General features: G+C 36.2%; 1 protein-coding gene across 1 annotated transcript in view; it reads left to right on the top strand.

Annotated features, from left to right (window-relative positions):
* Positions 1–772: 772 nt before the first annotated feature.
* The window catches only part of LOC138691551 (zinc finger protein 91-like), a 38,262-nt gene continuing 19,102 nt past the window's right edge, over positions 773–19,932 (top strand). Inside the window, exons 1-3 of the mRNA XM_069813608.1 lie at positions 773–936; positions 1,855–1,940; positions 16,341–16,478. Of these exons, the coding sequence (XP_069669709.1) occupies positions 1,860–1,940; positions 16,341–16,478 (219 nt within the window). The 5' untranslated portion in view covers positions 773–936; positions 1,855–1,859. The remainder of the gene's footprint in view (positions 937–1,854; positions 1,941–16,340; positions 16,479–19,932) is intronic.

Raw genomic sequence — 19,932 nt, 5'->3', positions numbered from 1 at the left:
CTCTGAAGATGCAGTCTCAATTGATACTGCGAAAACAGTTACCTGTGACATAAGTGTGAAGAATGACTTAGCTCACATTCAGCATACATTTTCATGCATCATAAAAACGCTCAAAAGTCTCCAAAATAGGCACCTTTCACTATCTGAAAGTTTTGAAATTATAAATAGTACTGTGGAACAACTGAATCGTGGTAGAGGTAAAGTTGCAGATGCAGTAAGAGCTAAGGTGGACACTGTACTTTCAAAAAACCCTGGATATGAAGAACTACAAAAGGTTGTTGCTGTGATGAGTGGTGAATCAACAGTGAAGATTAACTTGGACTTATCCCCAGCAGACATTGTGAAATTGAATTATGTACCAGTTACTTCTTGTGACGTCGAACGCTCTTTTAGTCAGTATAAATCTATCCTCAGAGACAATAGAAGAAGATTCACTTTTCAGCACTTGAAAGAAATGTTTGTAACCTATTGTTATGGTAACAGACAATAAAAATTGTGTTTTGTTGAAACTACATTGGAAGATAAGGTACGTCCATTATATTTTTTGTTTAGTTTGATTAAAATGTACCAATATTTAACGTACATAGTCATTTTTTTATAATTTTAAGTCCATATTTAATTCCATATTTTGGTAAAAATCCATATTTAATTCCATATTTTGGTAAAAATAACTACATATATATTTACATATTTCATATATTTTTAGTCCATATAAATCCGTTCCCTGATTATTAGAATCAAGAATGCCGTGGGAGCAACAACTCCATAGTCAGTTATTATCATTGTAGCAGTGACAGATTTTACTGTTCTCGTTTCTCAAATTTTCAATCATTCAGGAAGTCCAGTTGCGTTATGCTAGTACTAGAATATGGCTACAAAAACATTACCAAAGAAGGAACGTTGAGACCATTTCTTAGGCTTTTACATAGAGTACCGGTATATCAATTTTTTTTATTATTCCACGAAAAATCTAATATTCTTAAAATGTCCATTATGGATCTACGAAGTCTGATATTCTTAAAATGTTCATATTGGATTGGATTACAAGATTTCTGATTAGTAGTGTCCCAAGCTGAATTCAACGCGTTAGGCTTGTATTCATTTTTAGAGTAGTCCTGTGTGAAAACGTTTGAATCCAATTCAGTTTATCTTCCAGCTTTGAAAAGAGACAGAAATAAATGGGCATGGCTAAAGTGTGGTTGTTAAACACTGAAATTATAAACAAAAAAAAAAATTGTGAAAATGCGTGTGCAATTATAATAAGTATATCAGGATATATATATTGCAATAAAATGGGAATAATATGCCTAGTCCACTGTTGTGGAGTTATGGTTAGGATTCCTGACAGTGAAACAAGCGGGCCCGGTTCAAATCCTGGTTGGGACATGTTACCTGGGTTAGGCATTTTTCCGAGGTTTTCCCTCAACCCATTAAAATCAAATGCTAGGTAACTTTCGGCGCTGGATCCTGGACTCAATTCTCTAATATGAACTTCATCTCATTCAGACGCTATATAACCATAGCAATTGAAAAAAAAAAAGTCATCAAATAACCAATTACAATATAACATTTAATTTAGTCATAAAAATTGTAAAGTCATTATTATAGAAGGGTTTATGTAGGCCTACTTTAAGTTCAGGAGCCTATATTGTCTCAACATATAATAAATGTAGTGGATTTTTCGTCAAAATTAAACATAGGCCTATACTAAAATTCATATTACTGTGTAACAACATTATTAGTTACCGAGATCTTTTGAAATTTAAATTAGATATGTGATAGTAAATGGAAATAAGATTTCCTGACAGCTGTGTTTGTGTCAATGACTGTTAATTATGGAACTCTTTCTTTCAGTTTTGATGGATATCATCAAGATGGAACTAGACGGTGATTCACATGATGACACATACGAAATAGGGGAGACCAACTTTTTGTCAGAGGTAAACTGAAAAGGCTCACTATATATTTTGTTTATTTGTTTGTTTAACAGTGCAAGAAATATTTACACTTTACACTTTATATTCAGCAGGTTAAATTAGAGTCACATGCCGTATTTGTGTGGTATCAGTCGTCATCGTTTGGGCTGGTGGTATGAATTGTGCGTGGTTGGAGCTTGCACGTAGGAAGACATTTTTTTGATATGAAGTTCAACTAGTCTGTGGTCATAACCTTGCATCATGATGGAGAATTGCAGAAAAGCAATTATTTGCACTAAACTGGACAATTTGCTGCGGTAGCTTTGAACCGTGCCGTTACGGTTACGACCAAATTTAACTAATACATGATGTCACCAACATAAGGACATGATGTTGATCTGTGGCGTTGTTAGAAGGATAATTTTTTTTTTCTCTCTACCTTTCGTTATGTAATTACTGATTGATGGGATCACTGTTAGCGTTAGGATGTATTTGCGTAAATATTGCGAGTTGATTACGTATCTTAAATGAAAGACTCGCGACAGGAACAGTTTTGCTGTGACGCATGCGTGGACCTCTCGTGCAGTGGCAGTATGATTCTTACTTGAATTTATTTTCGTGTGTACATTACAGATAAAATCAAGAAGATCCCTTCTTGCTTCGGTTACACATCTTGCATATACGAAGGTTAGGTTTGGTTAGTTTACGTTTTTATTAACCAAATTCGCGCATAAGCATCCAGCCAAGATGATCCCGTCGGTCAGTTTTTGTTTCGTAATATTCTTAAACGATAATATGATGAAAAGGTGAATAATTTCAGGTGAAACGAGGATTGAGCGGATTCCGACGATTTTGCAATACAAAATGTTCGAATTACAAAGCGAATTTGATGGAATTTTTTGTGGAGATGCATTTTAAAACTTAAGCATCCTATTGGTAATTGTTACAAGTAAAGTAATTGTAGAGATATGTGGCAAATTACCTGTGAAATGACACGTCCAACGTAATGTGAGTGCAAACGTTCTGTTTTCTAGTCATTGAAACGATTTTAGTCATATGAAACACACGATGCGATGTAATGTGAAGAACGCAGAACTATTATTAATTCAATACGCACTGAAAAACACTCAACTAGAGCATATAATACTACAATAAACACATACATTTCACAACTGAACTTTCTTTCGAAGCCCGCCATTATGATAGACAATGACGCACTTCAACTGCCAACGTAAAAAACAAAAAATCACTACTTTACGACAGCCACACTCAATCGCTTGCGTTTTCGATCAAATTCGTGCATGCACCGCTTTCCGGATCAACAAAGTTGAGGCTCTGATTCACAGTCAAATGACGGAAATTGTTAACATCCAGGCCTTCATATCCCTTCCAGCAGTCCGTCATTATTGTGGTTTGAGCGGCGACATGTTTCCGAATAAGACCAAGCAAAGTATCCTTGTCCCTCTTATTATTCGGACAAATCTCCAATCGCACTTCCTTCGTCTCACGATCTATCATGCCCAAAACCCAAGAACCCTCCACAATAAGACCACCAGCCTCAAATTTTCTAAGTCCAATCTTGCATTCATCAATTTCTACTATATGATTCGGCCCTCCAATTCTAGGTTCGTTCTTGTAACAGCGATTCAGACTGTCTGAAAGAAAAATAAAGCTTATAGCAAATAAAAGCCTACAAAAACCTAACCTAAACTAACCTAACGCATCATAAAAGTCTAAACTAACCTAACCTGTCACTAAAATCCTAAACTAATCTAACCTGTCACTAAAACCTAAACTATCCTAACCTAACCTTGCACAGTTTCGTATATGCAAAGCATAAAAAAGCGTAAACTAACCTAACCCAACTTCTCACTAAAATCCTAACCTAACCCAACCTAACCTGCCACAGAGTTGCCTACACAAGGCATAAAAAAGCTAAAACTATCTAACGCATCATAAAAACCTAAACTAACCTAACCTAAACCCTAAACTAACCTAACCTAACCTAACCTAACCAAAATCCTAACCTAACCTAACTAAAACCCTAAACTAACCTAAACAAAATCCTAACCTAACCTAACCAAAACCCTAAACTAACCTAACCAAAACCCTAAACTAACCTAACCAAAATCCTAACCTAACCTAAACTAACCTAACCAAAACCCTAACCTAACATCACCTAACCTACCCTAACCAAAACCCTAAACTAACCTGGCCTAACTAAAATCCTAACCTAACCTAACTGAAACCCTAACCTAACCAAAACCCTAAACTAACCTAACCTAACTAAAATCCTAACCTAGCGTAAAACCCTAAAGTAACCAAAACCTAACCTAACCAAAACCCTAAACTAACCTAATCTGTCACAGATAATTATGCTTCGCATCATAAAAATCTAAACTAACCTAACCTGTCACTAAAATCCTAAACTAACCTAATACGTAACGCATCATAAAAACCAGGACGAATAGAAGAAATAGTGTACGCACTTCTGTACTTCCCCATTGTCGGTGGCGTACCTGAACTAGTGGCGCTTCGATCGCTACGATCCATCTGTTGTCTTAAGTCAGGTACCTCGAAAATATATATCTTGCTCGTTTAATGATGAAAGATGCTAGGGGTTGTTAATATGCTTTGTTGTTGAGAGTTATGTAGATGTCTTCAATTTGTTGTGCTTTGAATTAACCAGTGGCAAAAGAATATTGTGTGGTGGTTTACAAAATAATTACAAAAATTCCGTACAGTTTTGTTCCGGGTTGTAGATCAGAATACAATAGAAACAGTGTAACAAGATATTTCTTTTCATCTCCCAAAGAAAAAGATGAGTTTGGAAAGTGGGCCAGAGCGATTCCGCGGAAAGATAGGCAGCTTTCGGTAAATAACCGATCAGACTGATTTAATATAAAACGTTATAAGACAGCAATACCACGAGTGCATTGAAAATTACAACCAAGAGTTGTACCTCACATTTTCCCTAATTTACCGAAATGATGAAATATATGAAAATAAACGTTACGGAGTGGTAATATTCGATGAGATCAAATTCAGAGAAGAAATTCAATTTTTTTTAAATATTCCCTTCAAGTGGACGTGTTTGTTGATTTCGGAGATCTCACATCTGATGTCCAAAAGAAACAATTAGCAAATCATGCATTAGTATTTATGCAAGATTGGATTCAACCAATTGCTATTTACGCTAGCAGAAACTCTACTCCAGGTGACATTCTCGCTAAAATTCTTGTACAAGTTATAGGCCTACTACAATTAGAAGCAGTTGGGACGAGAGTAGTCGGTTTCACTTGTGATGGTAGCCAAACAAATAGAAAGGTCTGGAAGTCTTAGAAATCAATGGAAAAAAATTTCCAGCATAATACTATATTCCTAATCCATTCGACGACAAAAAGAAAGATACAGGCATTCTCAGATTTTGTGCACATACTGAAATGCATAAGAAATTATTTCCATGATAAAATCGAACTCTCATGCAAGGAGAAAAATATCAATTTTAGTTTTTATAGGAGACTTTTTAAGGAAGACTTATCTGGATATGCGAATGTGTAGGGTTTGTCCCAAGTTTGACAACAGCTCATTTATATCTCTCGTCCTTTAAGAGAATGGATGCCACCAGACTCGTGTTCCAACTCTTTAGCAACAGTGTCGCCAAAGGCCCCAAATTTTATCGAGAATTAGGGTCATCGGGTTTCAAAGGCAGTGAGGGCACTGAAGAATTTACAAGGCATTTAAACTTATTGCCGCTGCATTAAATTCGCACATTTCTGCTAAGGCTGTTTATAAAGACTCTTCTGATCACTAATTCCTTACTGATTTTCTTGTGTCTCACAACTACAACCAACACATTTTCGTCTGCTACAACAATGTTTAGTAGTCTAGTAACCTTGCAGAAATGAGTGATGGCTCCGGAGCAAAGGATATAAATATATCCTAACAGGGAAACTCGCCCAAGACCCCTTGGAACATCACTTCGGAATTTTGTCTTCACTCAGTTCAGATGACCATTCTTCGACGATAGATTTCCTCCATATGCATTTACTATGAAGCAGATCCTTCTTAATATTGCTGGAAACTCTGAAACGAAAAGTGATGATGAACTACTCACATCGTTGTGAACCAAATACGAACATTAGCGCGAAATGTGGAATTACTCAACAAGACAGTAAGGAAGTCTGTAGAAACCTGTATAAAAGGTAAAGGTAAAGGTATCCCCGTAACATGCCATGAAGGCACTTGGGGGGCATGGAGGTAGAGCCCCATGCTTTCCATGACCTCGTCACTAGAATGAGGTGTGTGGTCAGCACCGCGCTCTGACCGCCTTTTACCCCCGGAAAAACCCGGTACTCAGTTTTATAGGAGGCTGAGCGAACCTTGGGGCCGTTCTGAAAGTTTGGCAACGAGAAAAAATCCTGTCACCACCTGTAGAAACCTGTATAAAAGGAAAAAATGTTGTCCGTGAAAAAATACATGGTCAATACTGGGAAAATGCTGTGCCCGATTTGGTGAATACCACTCCTGCTGCGTTGATTGACATGTTTAGTGTATTATGTGGCCGGTTATGTAGTAAATCATTCCTCTAAGTTGATTGCGTGTACCCTCTGTGCCCTTCGACAGGAATGTAACAGGTCTAAACATTGTGCAGCTGTCACCCAAATCAAAGACTACCGATAAGGTAGGAATGTCAGTTTTTTAAACTATCCTTCCCAAGCTGTATATGACGTACTTATTCAAACAGAATTGAAGATTAAAGAAAAGATTAGCTCAGCAAGTGCAATGTGGGATGAGATCTATCTTGATGCTCTTTCGATCCAGTCTTCGGGAGCAGGTTGTTGCAGAGAACACATCATCGATATTATTCCGAAATTAGTCTACCACTATTTAAAGTGCCGATTCTTCTTCAGGACAGAGTAAATCCGAAGATTTTTACAAGCTCGTAAATCCGTCAAGTCATCTCGCAAACTCTCATAGGTAGCAGGCAACTAATCATGGTGAGTAATTTAATTCATTTATAGACACGTAAAATATCATCCAACTCTTTATTTACTAGCATTTCGTAGGTTTTTCTGTCCCTGAATTCGCAACTTGTTACGAAGAGATTATTTAATTACTGAACGTATAATTGCTTTCACAACATTTCAGCTCCCAATGTATTTTCTGTTACGAACGTTCATAGAAGACTATTATGAATAAGAGACTATAAAGGTATTTCTTAAGTTACGAATAGCCGGGTTAAATGGAAGAAATTTTCTTTTAAAAAGGACTACATTCAGCGTAACAAGTACTGTGAATTCCTTAGCAGTAACAGCGTCGCGTTGCAGCGGATCCGTGTAAACTCACAGAGTGCGTACACTATTTCTTCTATTCGTCCTGTAAAAACCTAAGGTAACGTAACCTGTCACTAAAATCCTACACTAACCCTGTCTAACCTAATCTAACCTAACCTAACCAAAACCCTAAACTAACCTAACCTGTCACAGATAATTATGCAACGCATTATAAAAGTCTAAACTAACCTAATCTGTCACTAAAATCCTAAACTAACCTAACCTGTCACTAAAATCTTAAACTAACCTAACCTATCACTAAAATCCTAAACTAACCTAACCTGTCACTAAAATCCTAAACTAACCTAACCTGTCACAAATAATTACGTAACGCATCATAAAATCCTAAGCTAACCTAACCTGTCACTAAAATCACACTAACCTTATCTATCCTAATCTAACCTGTCAGTAAAATCCTAAACTAACCTAACCTGTCAGTAAAATCCTAAATTAACCCAATCTGCCATAACAGTTTATTTTCTTACCTCTACACACTTCCCTCAAGTATGAAAACGAATCCGCGATCGTTGACTCCGCTACATCTGGTACATTCGTCTCATCGGACTCCCTTATTGTTTGAGAGTACCAAAACTCCCCACAAAGTGGACACTCCATATTTGCGGGAAGCAGACCTTTCTCTCGGCACCACTGTTGCGTTTCATTTTCACTATTAATAATGCTCAGCTTTCTAATATTAATACGATCACCTACTGCAGCCATTTCCACAACTACGAATTCCCGCTCGAACATTAGAAACTACCGCGTAACATTCGTTATGTTATATCGATAGCTATGAGTATATACATTTTAAATACCCGCTCAACCATCCCGCTGGAATATTGCAAACTAGCGCGGAACGTTCGTAATGCCTCGTAAGTTATGTTGGTATGACATGTAAGATGGCTGAAAGTGCAGGAAGAGAATACTCGCTCAATCCTCGTTTAACCTAATTTCATGGCCGCCAAAAGTTTTCTTCGTAAAAGACGAAGTATTTTCTCTAGGCCACAAATAAAACGGGAACGTCGTCATAATTACGTAATTAACGTTTTGGCGAACATTAACTGGAAATTTACTTTGGTTTCTTCATTTTAATTATATTCCCTAAAATACACCTTTTTCCCCTTTTATTTCGGTGTGATAATCTACTTTATGATATTAGTGCATCTGCATTTTCTATTGGTGTATTCAAAACACCGCTGTTGTACTGCACAAACCTTGCTTTTGACTAATGGAGTGAATTATTTAAGAATATAGTCGCTAATTTTACTACCACCATTTCGATTGTCTTTTGTTTGACAAGACTCGGTATGGCCCAGTGACTAGGGACCAGCGAGCAACGTCGACTGCGATGTTGGTGTACTGTGCATATAATCCAGTTGTTCCTCCTAGTGCTTGTTGTAGGATCTTCTACCTCTGCTGTGGGTAAGGTGGCATTAGTTTAGCAGTCAGCTCTTATGCCTTGTTAGTATTAGGAATTTCTCCTCTTGGATTATTGTTATCGCTTCTGTGATTGCCCTATTAGCCTGTGGAAATCCAGAGTTGCTAGTCTCACGTACCAACATGTTATTCTTATGTTTATGGACCATAATAAGTATTTCATACTTCTTCACAAATGCGATTTAGGCTATATTTTCAGAACTAGAGGATTATTTTGAGTCACTAGTTACCTAAATAGCTATTAAGAGTGAAATATTGTAAGGTTACTGTAGTTCCATTTGTCGCTTCTGTAGCAAATATATCAATCTTGGATAGGCCTACGTATATTGTGAGCGATAATTTGCTATGTACTTTGCTCACACAAGTGGCACATGACATTTTTTATTACAGTTTCTGAGATATAATTGTAGTTACCTGATGTCCTCTCTGATGTCCCACAACTGCAACCTTATTTCACTGTATTGATCAACGTCGATGGAGTATGCGGTGACAATTACTGACAAGTAAATCAGTGATAATAATGAAACAGGTGGAAAGTGACAATTACTGACAAGTAAAGTAGTGACAATAATGAAACAGGTGGAAAGCTTAGAAGTGTGTTGATGAGATATCTGATAATGTTGTTGAAGTCCAGGTAATGATACGGATTACCTTGTAGACCTAATTATAAATGGAACCTGTGAGTGAGGTGTAATTAATTTCGTCAGTTGTTTAGAGTTCTGAAGAATGTTGTACGATAAGAAATTAACCAAACAGGATAAATCTAGATTTGAAATGAGCTCCAAGTTGAAGAGAGAGTAGGCATTAATCGAATTGTAGTTTTCATAAGTTTTTCTTTCTTTCTTTCTTTCTTTCTTTCTTTCTTTCTTTCTTTCTTTCTTTCTTTCTTTCGTTCCTTCCTTCCTCCCTCCCTCCTTTCTTTCTTTCTTTCTTTCGTTCGTTCCTTCCTTCCTCCCTCCCTCCCTCCTTTCTTTCTTTCTTTCTTTCTTTCTTTCTTTCTTTCTTTCCTTCCTTCCTCCCTCCCTCCTTTCTTTCTTTCTTTCTTTCGTTCGTTCGTTCCTTCCTTCCTCCCTCCCTCCTTTCTTTCTTTCTTTCTTTCTTTCTTTCTTTCTTTCGTTCCTTCCTTCCTCCCTACCTCCTTTCTTTCTTTCTTTCTTTCTTTCTTTCTTTCGTTCCTTCCTTCCTCCCTCCTCCTTTCTTTCTTTCTTTCTTTCTTTCTTTCCACCCTCTCTCTCTCTCTCTCTCTCTCTCTCTCTCTCTCTCCATTGATACTGGTAAGGATATAAAAGGAAAAACTTTAGTTTTACGCAGTTTATACTTAGCTTGTGAATTCATTTATAGAAATATTTTTAGACTGATGGTACGTCTTCTGTTTTGTAACAGTGTACACTACAAATAAGGATTTGGGAAAATGTCCCCTTTATTGTAGCAGTTTATGTGGTACTATTATTTTACTTGCGATTGAGGATCTGACTGATAAATCAGTTATCATGCAATACATCTCATTTGACGATATGCATTAGAGGAAGAACAAAATGTTCCATAGATCTCAAGTCTGTTTTCTGAACTATGTTCCTAGTCAGAGTTATGTGCAATGAAGGGGAAAAGAATCTGTCCATCTTAGTCCGTTATCTCCTGGCTTAGTTGCCTAATGAGTGATGCCTTATCGGTGCCATTTGTGAGATTGCAACCAGTGTTCGGACTGTTAACATATAATCTATTGCAAATATTTGTGGTACAGAAGATATTATTAAAGTTTACTTTGTAACGGTGACTATTTTGATGGCGATAGAGCTCTTACTTACTTACAAATGGCTTTTAAGGAACCCAAAGGTTCATTGCCGCCCTTACATAAGCCTCCCATCAGTCCCTATCCTGAGCAAGATTAATCCAGTCTTTACTATTATATCTAACCTCCCTCAAATCCATTTTAATATTATCCTCCCATCTACGTCTCGGCCTCCCCAAAGGTCTTTTTCCCTCCTGCCTTCCAACTAACACTCTATATGCCCATACGTGCTACATGCCCTGCCCATCTCAAACATCTGTATTTAATGTTCCTAATTATGTCAGGTGAAGATTACAAGGAGTGCAGTTCCGCGTTGTATAACTTTCTCCATTCTCCTGTAACTTCATCCCTCTTTGCCCCAAATATTTCCCTAAGCACCTTGTTCTCAAACTCCCTTATCCTCTGTTCCTCCCTCAACGTGAGAGTCCAAGTTTCACAGCCGTACAGAACAGTCAGTAAGATAACTGGTTTATAAACTTTTTCAGCCTTTTTGAGAGCAGACTAGATGACAAAACAAAAACTTCTCAACCGAATAATAATACGCATTTCGCGTATTTATTCTGCGTTTAATGTCCTGCCCAGTGTCATTTATATTTGTTACTGTTGCTTAAAGATATTTGAATTTTTCCACCTCTTCAAAGCATAAATTTCCAATTTTTATATTTCTATTTTGTACAATATTCTGGTCACGAGACATAATCATATACTTTGTCTTTTTTTAGGATTTACATCCAAACCTTCTCTTTAGTTGCTTCAAGTAAAATTCCCGTGTCATCCGCATACACAAGCAGCTGATATAACCATTCAATTCCAAAGCCTCTCTGTTATCCTGGACTTTCCTAATGGCATACTCTGGAGCGAAGTTAAAAAGTAAAAGTGCTTTAGTCCGCAGTGAGTTGGAAAGCATCCGACAGAAACTGACCTATTTGCTGTTCGTTTCACTGAGACATTTTAATTAATGGAACTAGTTTCTTGGGAATACCAAATTCAATAAGAATATCATATAAAATGTCTCTCTTAACAGAGTCATAAGCTTTTCTGAAATCTATGAATAACTGGTATACTCCTTATACTCCCATTTTTTCTCCAATACCTGTCGAATACATAAAATCTGATCAACAGCAGTCGATCTATTATGCCTTAAACCAAACTGATGATCCCCAATAATTTGATCTACATATGGATTTAATCTTCTCAAAACAATATTGCACGAAATTTTGTACGATGTCAACATAGTGATATTCCTCGAAAGTTACTGCTGTTATTCTTGTCTCCTCTTCTTAAAGATAGCTACAGTTATGGACTCCTTCCATTATTCTGGTACAGTTTCGTTTTCCCAAGCTTATAAATTTTGCTAGATATTGCACTTCCACCCCCTTGTAGTAATTCTGCTGGAATTTTATCGATACCTGGGCACTGGTACTTTTTCAGATTTTGTATTGCAATTTTGACTTCAGATAGTGTGGAATCGTTCCGATCATTTCTATTTTGCCTATGTACAGCTGTCAAAAGAAAAAGTGGCCGCTCTCCTGTATCAAAGTTCCCTTCGGGTATCTTCGCTACAATTCGGAGACAGGCGATGTTACATGTTGTTGGACCACGTTGCCTGATATCTACAGTTATAATTCAAGTATACTGTGTGTTATTCGATAGCATAATGGTAGCGTTCAGGCGTCTTATTCATGAGGTCCTGCGTTCAACTACAACCTCGTGCTTTTTATGTCCTTTTTTGTTCCGTTTTTGAGAGAGACAAACTAGACATAATGGCTCCTTTCTCTTTTATGATTATTTTAGTAATTAACATCAGGTTCATTAATATATTATGCCATGACTTTATCATTATCATTATGATATTGTGGCTGCAAATGGAAAGAAAAAAGATTTTATTCTCAATAAAATATCTTTCGTGGCATAAACATAACAAATTTACTGGCGTCGGCCTTAAAACATTCAAACAATTAATCGTTCAAAAAACAAAACAAAAGGCCACAATTCAATATTTAGTCTATCTTCCTCTTATCTCGATCATCTTGCAGTCGAGTGGGCATGGAATTGACTAGTCTTTGCAAATAGCGACTGTTCTTAGACACGATATTCCAGGCATTCTGAACATACACACATAAGTGTTCTGTCCATGGGCAGGTCTTACATTGCAAACCCAGCAATCTCCAATCTTTCCTATTTTCTGCCTTCCTCTTAGTCTCCGCATATGATCCACATATCCTAATGTCGTCTATTATTCTTTTCAACCAGAGACCCAACCAATTCCTTTTTCTCTTTCTAATCAGTTTCAGCATCATTCTTTCTTCACTCACTTTTTCAAACACAATTTTATTTCTTATTCTGCCTGTCCACTTTACACGCACCGTTCTTCTCCACATCCACATTTCAAATGCTTCAATTCGTTTCTCTTCATTTCGTCGTAATGTCCATGTTCTTTCCCCATACAATGCCACACTCCACACAAAGCACTTCACTAGTCTCTTCCTTAGTTCTTTTTCCAGAGGTCCGCAGAAGATCCTTCTTCTTCTATTAAAAGCTTCTTTGTTCATGTTTGCAGTTTTCTTAGGAAGGATAGGCCTAAATGCGGTAACATCCCGTTGCTTTCCGCACACCACAATCTCTTTCGCATTTTATTAAATTCCAAGGGGCCCAAGCGTGGAGATGAGGAGAGTGGATTTGACTAATTGGGTCCTCCGGACTTCACCGAAAGTCACGGCAAGGGTTAAATATTAATTCTATCAGGATATTTGACCCGGTCAGAGACCGGGAAATCTGAATTAGCCTTTGCCCCCCGCATCCTGGACTAGCTTCTACGAATCATCAGAAGATCTTAGAGTGTGATTGGGCCAATTTTTCCAAAAATGTTTCCACACTTTTGCTCTCGTAGCTCAGCGGACGAACGTCGGAATTTAGATGTCAACGTCTCAGGTTCAATTCCTCGTTACTCCTTTTCATTTTATTGTGGTTCAAGATAGTATAATATAATAATACAAAAAGAAAAACTAATACCAGTATTATGCAACTGGATTTTTCCGAACCTAATATTAAATTTATGTTATTTATATCGCTAAAGAACGATTACAATATAAATAACTTGAATATTATTTATACAGTCTCACTAAAGATCGATAACAAAATATAAATGATAAATATCGATTTGTTTAATTAATATATTGCGAAAGAACAATAACAATATAAATAACTTGAATATTGTTTTATAATGCTAATGAAGGAAAACAGAATATAAATGATAACTTGAATATTATTTAAATCGCTAAAGAACGATAACAATATAAAAAACGTGAATATTATTCATATCGGAATTTCACAGATTTATTACAGATGTATTTAAGAAATTGTAGAAGAATAGTAATTAGTAACAGTGTCCTATTTATTCTTCTTGGAGCCAAATTTGTAACTTTTAAAAGTGTGGTTACTATGTTGAAGTGTATGTGTTGTAACGGATGCTTGATTTGTTATGTATGTGAGTCAGTTATGTGATGCTTGATGTCGCAATGTCGTAATTATGGTTTGATTGTGATTGTGTGACTATTGTGTATTAATTTATGATGTATGGTACGGAAAGCTGCATATTTGTGTTATAGAAGTGTTACGTATGTGTGTTGTTAATGTTTTTGTATGTTACAAATTGATACCTGATATTTGTTTTGCAATCGCAATGCCTAATTTACGGATTGTTTATGTTTTGTTTACATCGCGTAAGCTAATTTAATTTTCTTTTCCATTTCTCTTTATGCTTATCTTTTTTGTGTATAAAACTATAGCCCTAACATACATATGTAAAATACGGCTAACCCCCATTGGAAATACAATAATAATTATTATTCATATCGTTATAATACGATAACAGAATACAAATGATGACCTGAATTTTATTCATATCTCTAAAGAACGATAACAAAATATAAATAACGTGATATCCATAAAGAACGATAACTGGATATAAATGATAATTTGAACATCATTTACATCGCTAAAGAAAGATTAAAAAATAAAATGAAAACTTGAAGAAGGCCCGAACCCACGACCTTTGAATCATTAAACAAGCACTCTACCGCTGGTCTACGAGGCGTAGATATGGAACACTTTCATAGTTCGAGAACTGCTTGTACAAGCACATGCATCGTGTAACGTCGCCGCGACCTGAAGTGGACTTTGAAAATATTCGCTGTTCACGAGTGCGGCCACTTTTTTTGTTGACAGCTGTACATTTAGTAGTTGCCGAAAATAGCTTTTCCATCTGTTCAGGATTGAATGATAGCCTGCAAGCAAGTCACCATTCTCATCTTTGATCACGTTTACCTTTTCCTGATATTCGTTCTTAAATTCCTTTATGGCCTTATTTAAATCTATAATGTTTTTATTCTTACCATTTGTTTCTACCTCATTCAGTTTTTCCTTCAAGTAATCTCTCTTTTTATTCCTAAATGTACGGCTTGCTTCCTGTCTTTCATTGAAATGTTTATTTCTATTTGCCTCAACTGGACCCTGTAAGAATTTCAATTTTGCCTGTTTCCTTCTTTCTACTACCATGGAAAAATCTTCATCAATCTTCACGGTTTTTTTTTCTTAGTTTCATAATAACTCGGATATTTTCCCACACGCTATTAACATCTAACTCTTCCTCAACTTCGTCGTAACTTCCTGAAGAGGCAAACATATTTGAAATTTCGACCTGATACTGTTGCTTAATTTCCTCGTCCTTTAATTTAGGAATATTGAATCTTCTAATAATATCTTGTTGCTCTACTAGCTTGGCTACTGATAGTCTTTCTCTTAGCTCTCCAATTAGCATATAATGTCAGAATTGAAGTCTGCCTCCCTGAAGGTTCGTATGTCTACTATACTAGTAAGTCTTCTTTTATCTAAATGGGAAATGCGTGTTCTTATTCGGTTGAGAAGCTATTATCATCCAGTCTGATGTCAAAAAATATGAAAGTTAGAATTAGAAAACAGTTATTTTACCGGTTGTTCTTTATGGTTGTGAAACTTGGACTCTCACTTTGAGAGAGGAACATAGGTTAAGAGTGTTTGAGAATAAGGTGCTTAGGAAAATATTTGGGGCTAAGAGGGATGAAGTTACAGGAGAATGGAGAAAGTTACACAACACAGAACTGGACGCATTGTATTCTTCACCTGACATAATTAGGAGCATTAAATCCAGACGTTTGAGATGGGCAGGGCATGTAGCACGTATGGGCGAATCCAGAAATGCATATAGAGTGTTAGTTGGGAGGCCAGACGGAAAAAGACCTTTAGGGAGGCCGAGACGTAGATGGGAAGATAATATTAAAATGGATTTGAGGGAGGTGGGATATGATGATAGAGAATGGATTAATCTTGCTCAGGATAGGGACTAATGGCGGGCTTATGTGAGGGCAGCAGTGAACCTCCGGGTTCCTTAAAAGCCGTAAGTAAGTAAGCAATAGTATTATAAAGTTTTTAAAGCCTAAACTAAATTGCATGTTGTATCAATCGTGAAGTTTGATATTTTCATTTCTTTGACATTTGTGTGTATTACAATTCCACTTTAGTGTTGTCCTGAGTAATCAAATATACTTCTTGAAAATAAAAAATTACACGGACGTTGCAGAATATCAATCAGCTTCTTTTACACATATTACAGTATGTAAATTATTTACGGAATGAACACCTGGCCTATTTTGAGACGTTCCTTTATCCCTTATTGTCTCATTACTGTTCTGCCTTCAATATTCTTCTTTAATTTGTTTATGTATTGAAAGTGTTAGTCAACGGTGCAACGGTGACTTTTGTTACATAAGAATTGAACTTTAAAATTGCTAAATAATTTTATGCAAAATGTTTTTTATTCTGTAGGAAGAGATGTTATCACATCTGGACGTGACAGGCATGAAGATGGAATTCATGGACCACACTTATGCTGTCAAGCCAGAGATAAAATTTGAATCCACTTCAATGCCTGCTAGCTATTCTGTGGTTAAATCTGGAGTTGATGTAAGTGGTTTACTATCAGTATGCACATATACCAGTAGTGCATTTTTAAGTATGTCAGAGTCATTAACAATATGGAAATTTTGTAAAAACTATTTTTTTTTTATTTTCAGATTTTAAATATAGGGTGCGACAGTGGGATATGACGGTTTTTATAGCCCTGTTATGGGACTCAGGACGAATTAAAAAAAATACATATACTGAAAGTAACCCAGTAGAATTCAATTTATTAATGTCTGATTACTTTTTAGGAACTATATTTCGTAAGTAGCGTCCACGGCAGTGAATACATTCCTGCAATTTGCTATGAAAGTTCTGCATAACTCGCCCCAACAAAAAAAGGTTCGATGGCACTAATTTCGTTCCTTACATTTTGTTTCAGCTGGATGATGGTGCGAGGCTTGTTGCGATACACCTACTCTTGAGATAACCCTGTAGGAGGTAAACAGCTGCAGTCAGGTCATGAGATCTTGACGGCCAGGCAATGTCTCCAAATCGTGAAATTATTCGTTCTGGAAACATGTTTCGCAGACAGTTCATGGAACCATGAGTAGTGTGTACTGATTATTTCCTATGGAGTTATCTCAAAAGTAGGGTGTATTGCAACAACCCTCGCACCATCATCCAGCTGAAACAAAACATAAGGAATGCAATTAGTGCCATCGAACCTGTTTTGCCGGGGCGAGTTATGCAGAATTTTCATAGCAGATTGCAGGAATGTATTCGTTGCCATGGAGGCTATTGACGAAATTTAGTTGTTAGAAAGTAATTTAAATTAATAAATTGCATTTTACTGGATTACTTCGAGTATATTTATTTATTTCATCAATCTTTGTTCACGTCGTGGCGGAGTAGATGTATTCCAGTTCTTTATCCGCCATCACTTTCTATACATTATAACAAAAACTAATACATATTGGACCTATAAGTATCCTCTGGTCCACACCTGTGGAGTAACGGTCAGCGCGTCTGGCCGCAAAACCAGGTGGCCTGGGTTCGAATCCCGGTCGGGGCAAGTTACCTGGTTGAGGTTTGTTCCGGGATTTTCCCTCAACCCAACATGAGTAGATGCTGGGTAGCTTTCGGTGCTGGACCCCAGACTTATTTCACTGGCATTATCACCTTCATATCATTCAGACGCTAAATAACCTAGATGTTGATACAGCGTCGTAAAATAACCCAATAAAATAAAAAAAAGTATCCTCTGTTTACAATAATAATAATAATAATAATAATAATAATAATAATAATAATAATAATAATCAAATAATAAGTATAGCTCTTGTATTTAAAACTCCTACTTTAGCTTTTTCATTTTTATGCTCAGTCTTTTAAGAATTATTCTGTTAACTTCATTGACTATTCTTCGTAGTTTCTTATTGTGTGGCTACTCAACATTTATAATTCCATCTCCGTTAGAGCTTTGACTTTCTATTCCCATCTAATTTTAGCTTTAAAAAGAAATTTTCCTAATTTATGCAGATTGCTGGCGTTTAGGTGACCAACTTCGAGTATATGTGTTTTCTTTTAATTCGTTCTGAGTGTCTCATAACAGGGCTATGAGAACTGTCATATCCCACTGCCCCACCCTATAGAATAATAAATTCACAATTATATAATTTTGGTCTTTGATGCACTAGTCTAGCAATTAATATATTAGACATTCAATGATTAGTTCAAACTGATATAGTATATTTTTATTCAAAATTCAAAACAAATTTGTAAGTTTTCTAACTTCCTTACGAAATGAGTTTATAAGGAAATAATAATTATATATATATATATATATATATATATATATATATATATATATATCGATGGCTGAGAACCAGACTGTTCTAAGTCCAACTTTTTATAACAAAGAAATCTGTGTTTCATTATGTTCCAGTTCTTGTCTGCATATATGAATCGAACAAAATTGTAAATATTCCTCTCCATAAGGTTGCTATGAAGCTATTCCAAATTTTTTCATGAAATTTTGAATGTTAGACGCTAAAAATAGCTCTCCTGAAAAAAAAAAATAGTAAAATGGACTTGGAACAGTCGGTTCTAGGCCATCGATACGACTTGGTTAAGAGAGAAGTATTATATGATAATCTTATTGAATTTTGTATTCCCAAGAAACTAATTCGATTAATTAACATGTGTCTCAGTGAAACGTACAGCAGAGTCCATATAGGCCAGTTTCTATCTGATGCTTTTCCAATTCACTGCAGACTAAACCAAGGAGATGCACTATCACCTTTATTTTTTAACTTCGCTCCAGAATATGCCATTAGGAAAGTTCATGATAACAGACAGGGTTTGGAATTGAACAGGTTACATCAGCTTCTTGTCTATGCGGATGACGTGAATATGTTAGGAGAAAATCCACAAACGATTAGGGAAAACACGGAAATTTTACTTCAAGCAAGTAAAGCGATAGGTTTGGAAGTAAATCCCGAAAAGACAAAGTACATGATTATGCCTCGTGACCAGAATATTGTACGAAATGGAAATATAAAAATTGGAAATTTATCCTTCGAAGAGATGGAAAAATTCAAATATTTTGGAACAACAGTAACAAATATAAAATGACACTCGAGAGGAAATTAAACAGAGAATAACTATGGGAAATGCCTCTTATTATTCGTTTGAGAAGCTTTTGTCATCTAGTCTGCTGTCAAAAAATGTGAAAGTTAGAATTTATAAAACAGTTATATTACTGGTTGTTCTGTATGGTTGTGGAACTTGGACTCTCACTTTGAGTGAAGAATAATGTTCTTAGAAAAATATTTGGGGCTAAGAGGGATGAAGTTACAGGAGAATGGAGAAAGTTACACAATGCAGAACTGCACGTATTGTATTCTTCACCTGACATGATTAGGCACATGAAATCCAGACGTTTGAGGTGGGCAGGGTATGTAGCACATATGGGCGAATCCAGAAATGCATATAGAGTGTTAGTTGGGAGACCGGTAGACGTTTGGGGAGGCCGATAAGTAGATGGGAAGATAATATTAAAATTGATTTGAGGGAGGTGGGATATGATGATAGAGAGTGGATTAATCTTGCTCAGGATAGGGACCGATGGCGGGCTTATGTGAGGGCTGCAATGAACATTCAGGTTCCTTAAAAGCCATTTGTAAGTAAGTAAATAATAATAATAATAATAATAATAATAATAATAATAATGTCCCCTCGCAACTTGATTCACACTGCATTCTGAATGTTCTATATTTCATATGTTCTTTTCTTATTCTTGTTCTTAGTTCTAAAATCAGCAGTAATACCATTTCTTACAGACTTTGAATTGCCATAACATTCTTTATCTGCCACGAAACCAGTTTCTTAATACGGATTGTATCACTCGCTCTTGGCCTCAATATAATGGTCGTAATTTTAATAAAATTTGCTACCAACATGCCTTGATGTGTGAGAAGCATGGTGACAATGAGAATTAGTGCCACAGTCTTTC

This window comes from Periplaneta americana, chromosome 16, assembly GCF_040183065.1.
Source record: "Periplaneta americana isolate PAMFEO1 chromosome 16, P.americana_PAMFEO1_priV1, whole genome shotgun sequence".
In the NCBI taxonomy this organism is placed as follows: domain Eukaryota; kingdom Metazoa; phylum Arthropoda; class Insecta; order Blattodea; family Blattidae; genus Periplaneta; species Periplaneta americana.
Note: the sequence above shows the minus strand (reverse complement) of the source record. Positions and strands in the feature narration are given on the sequence as shown.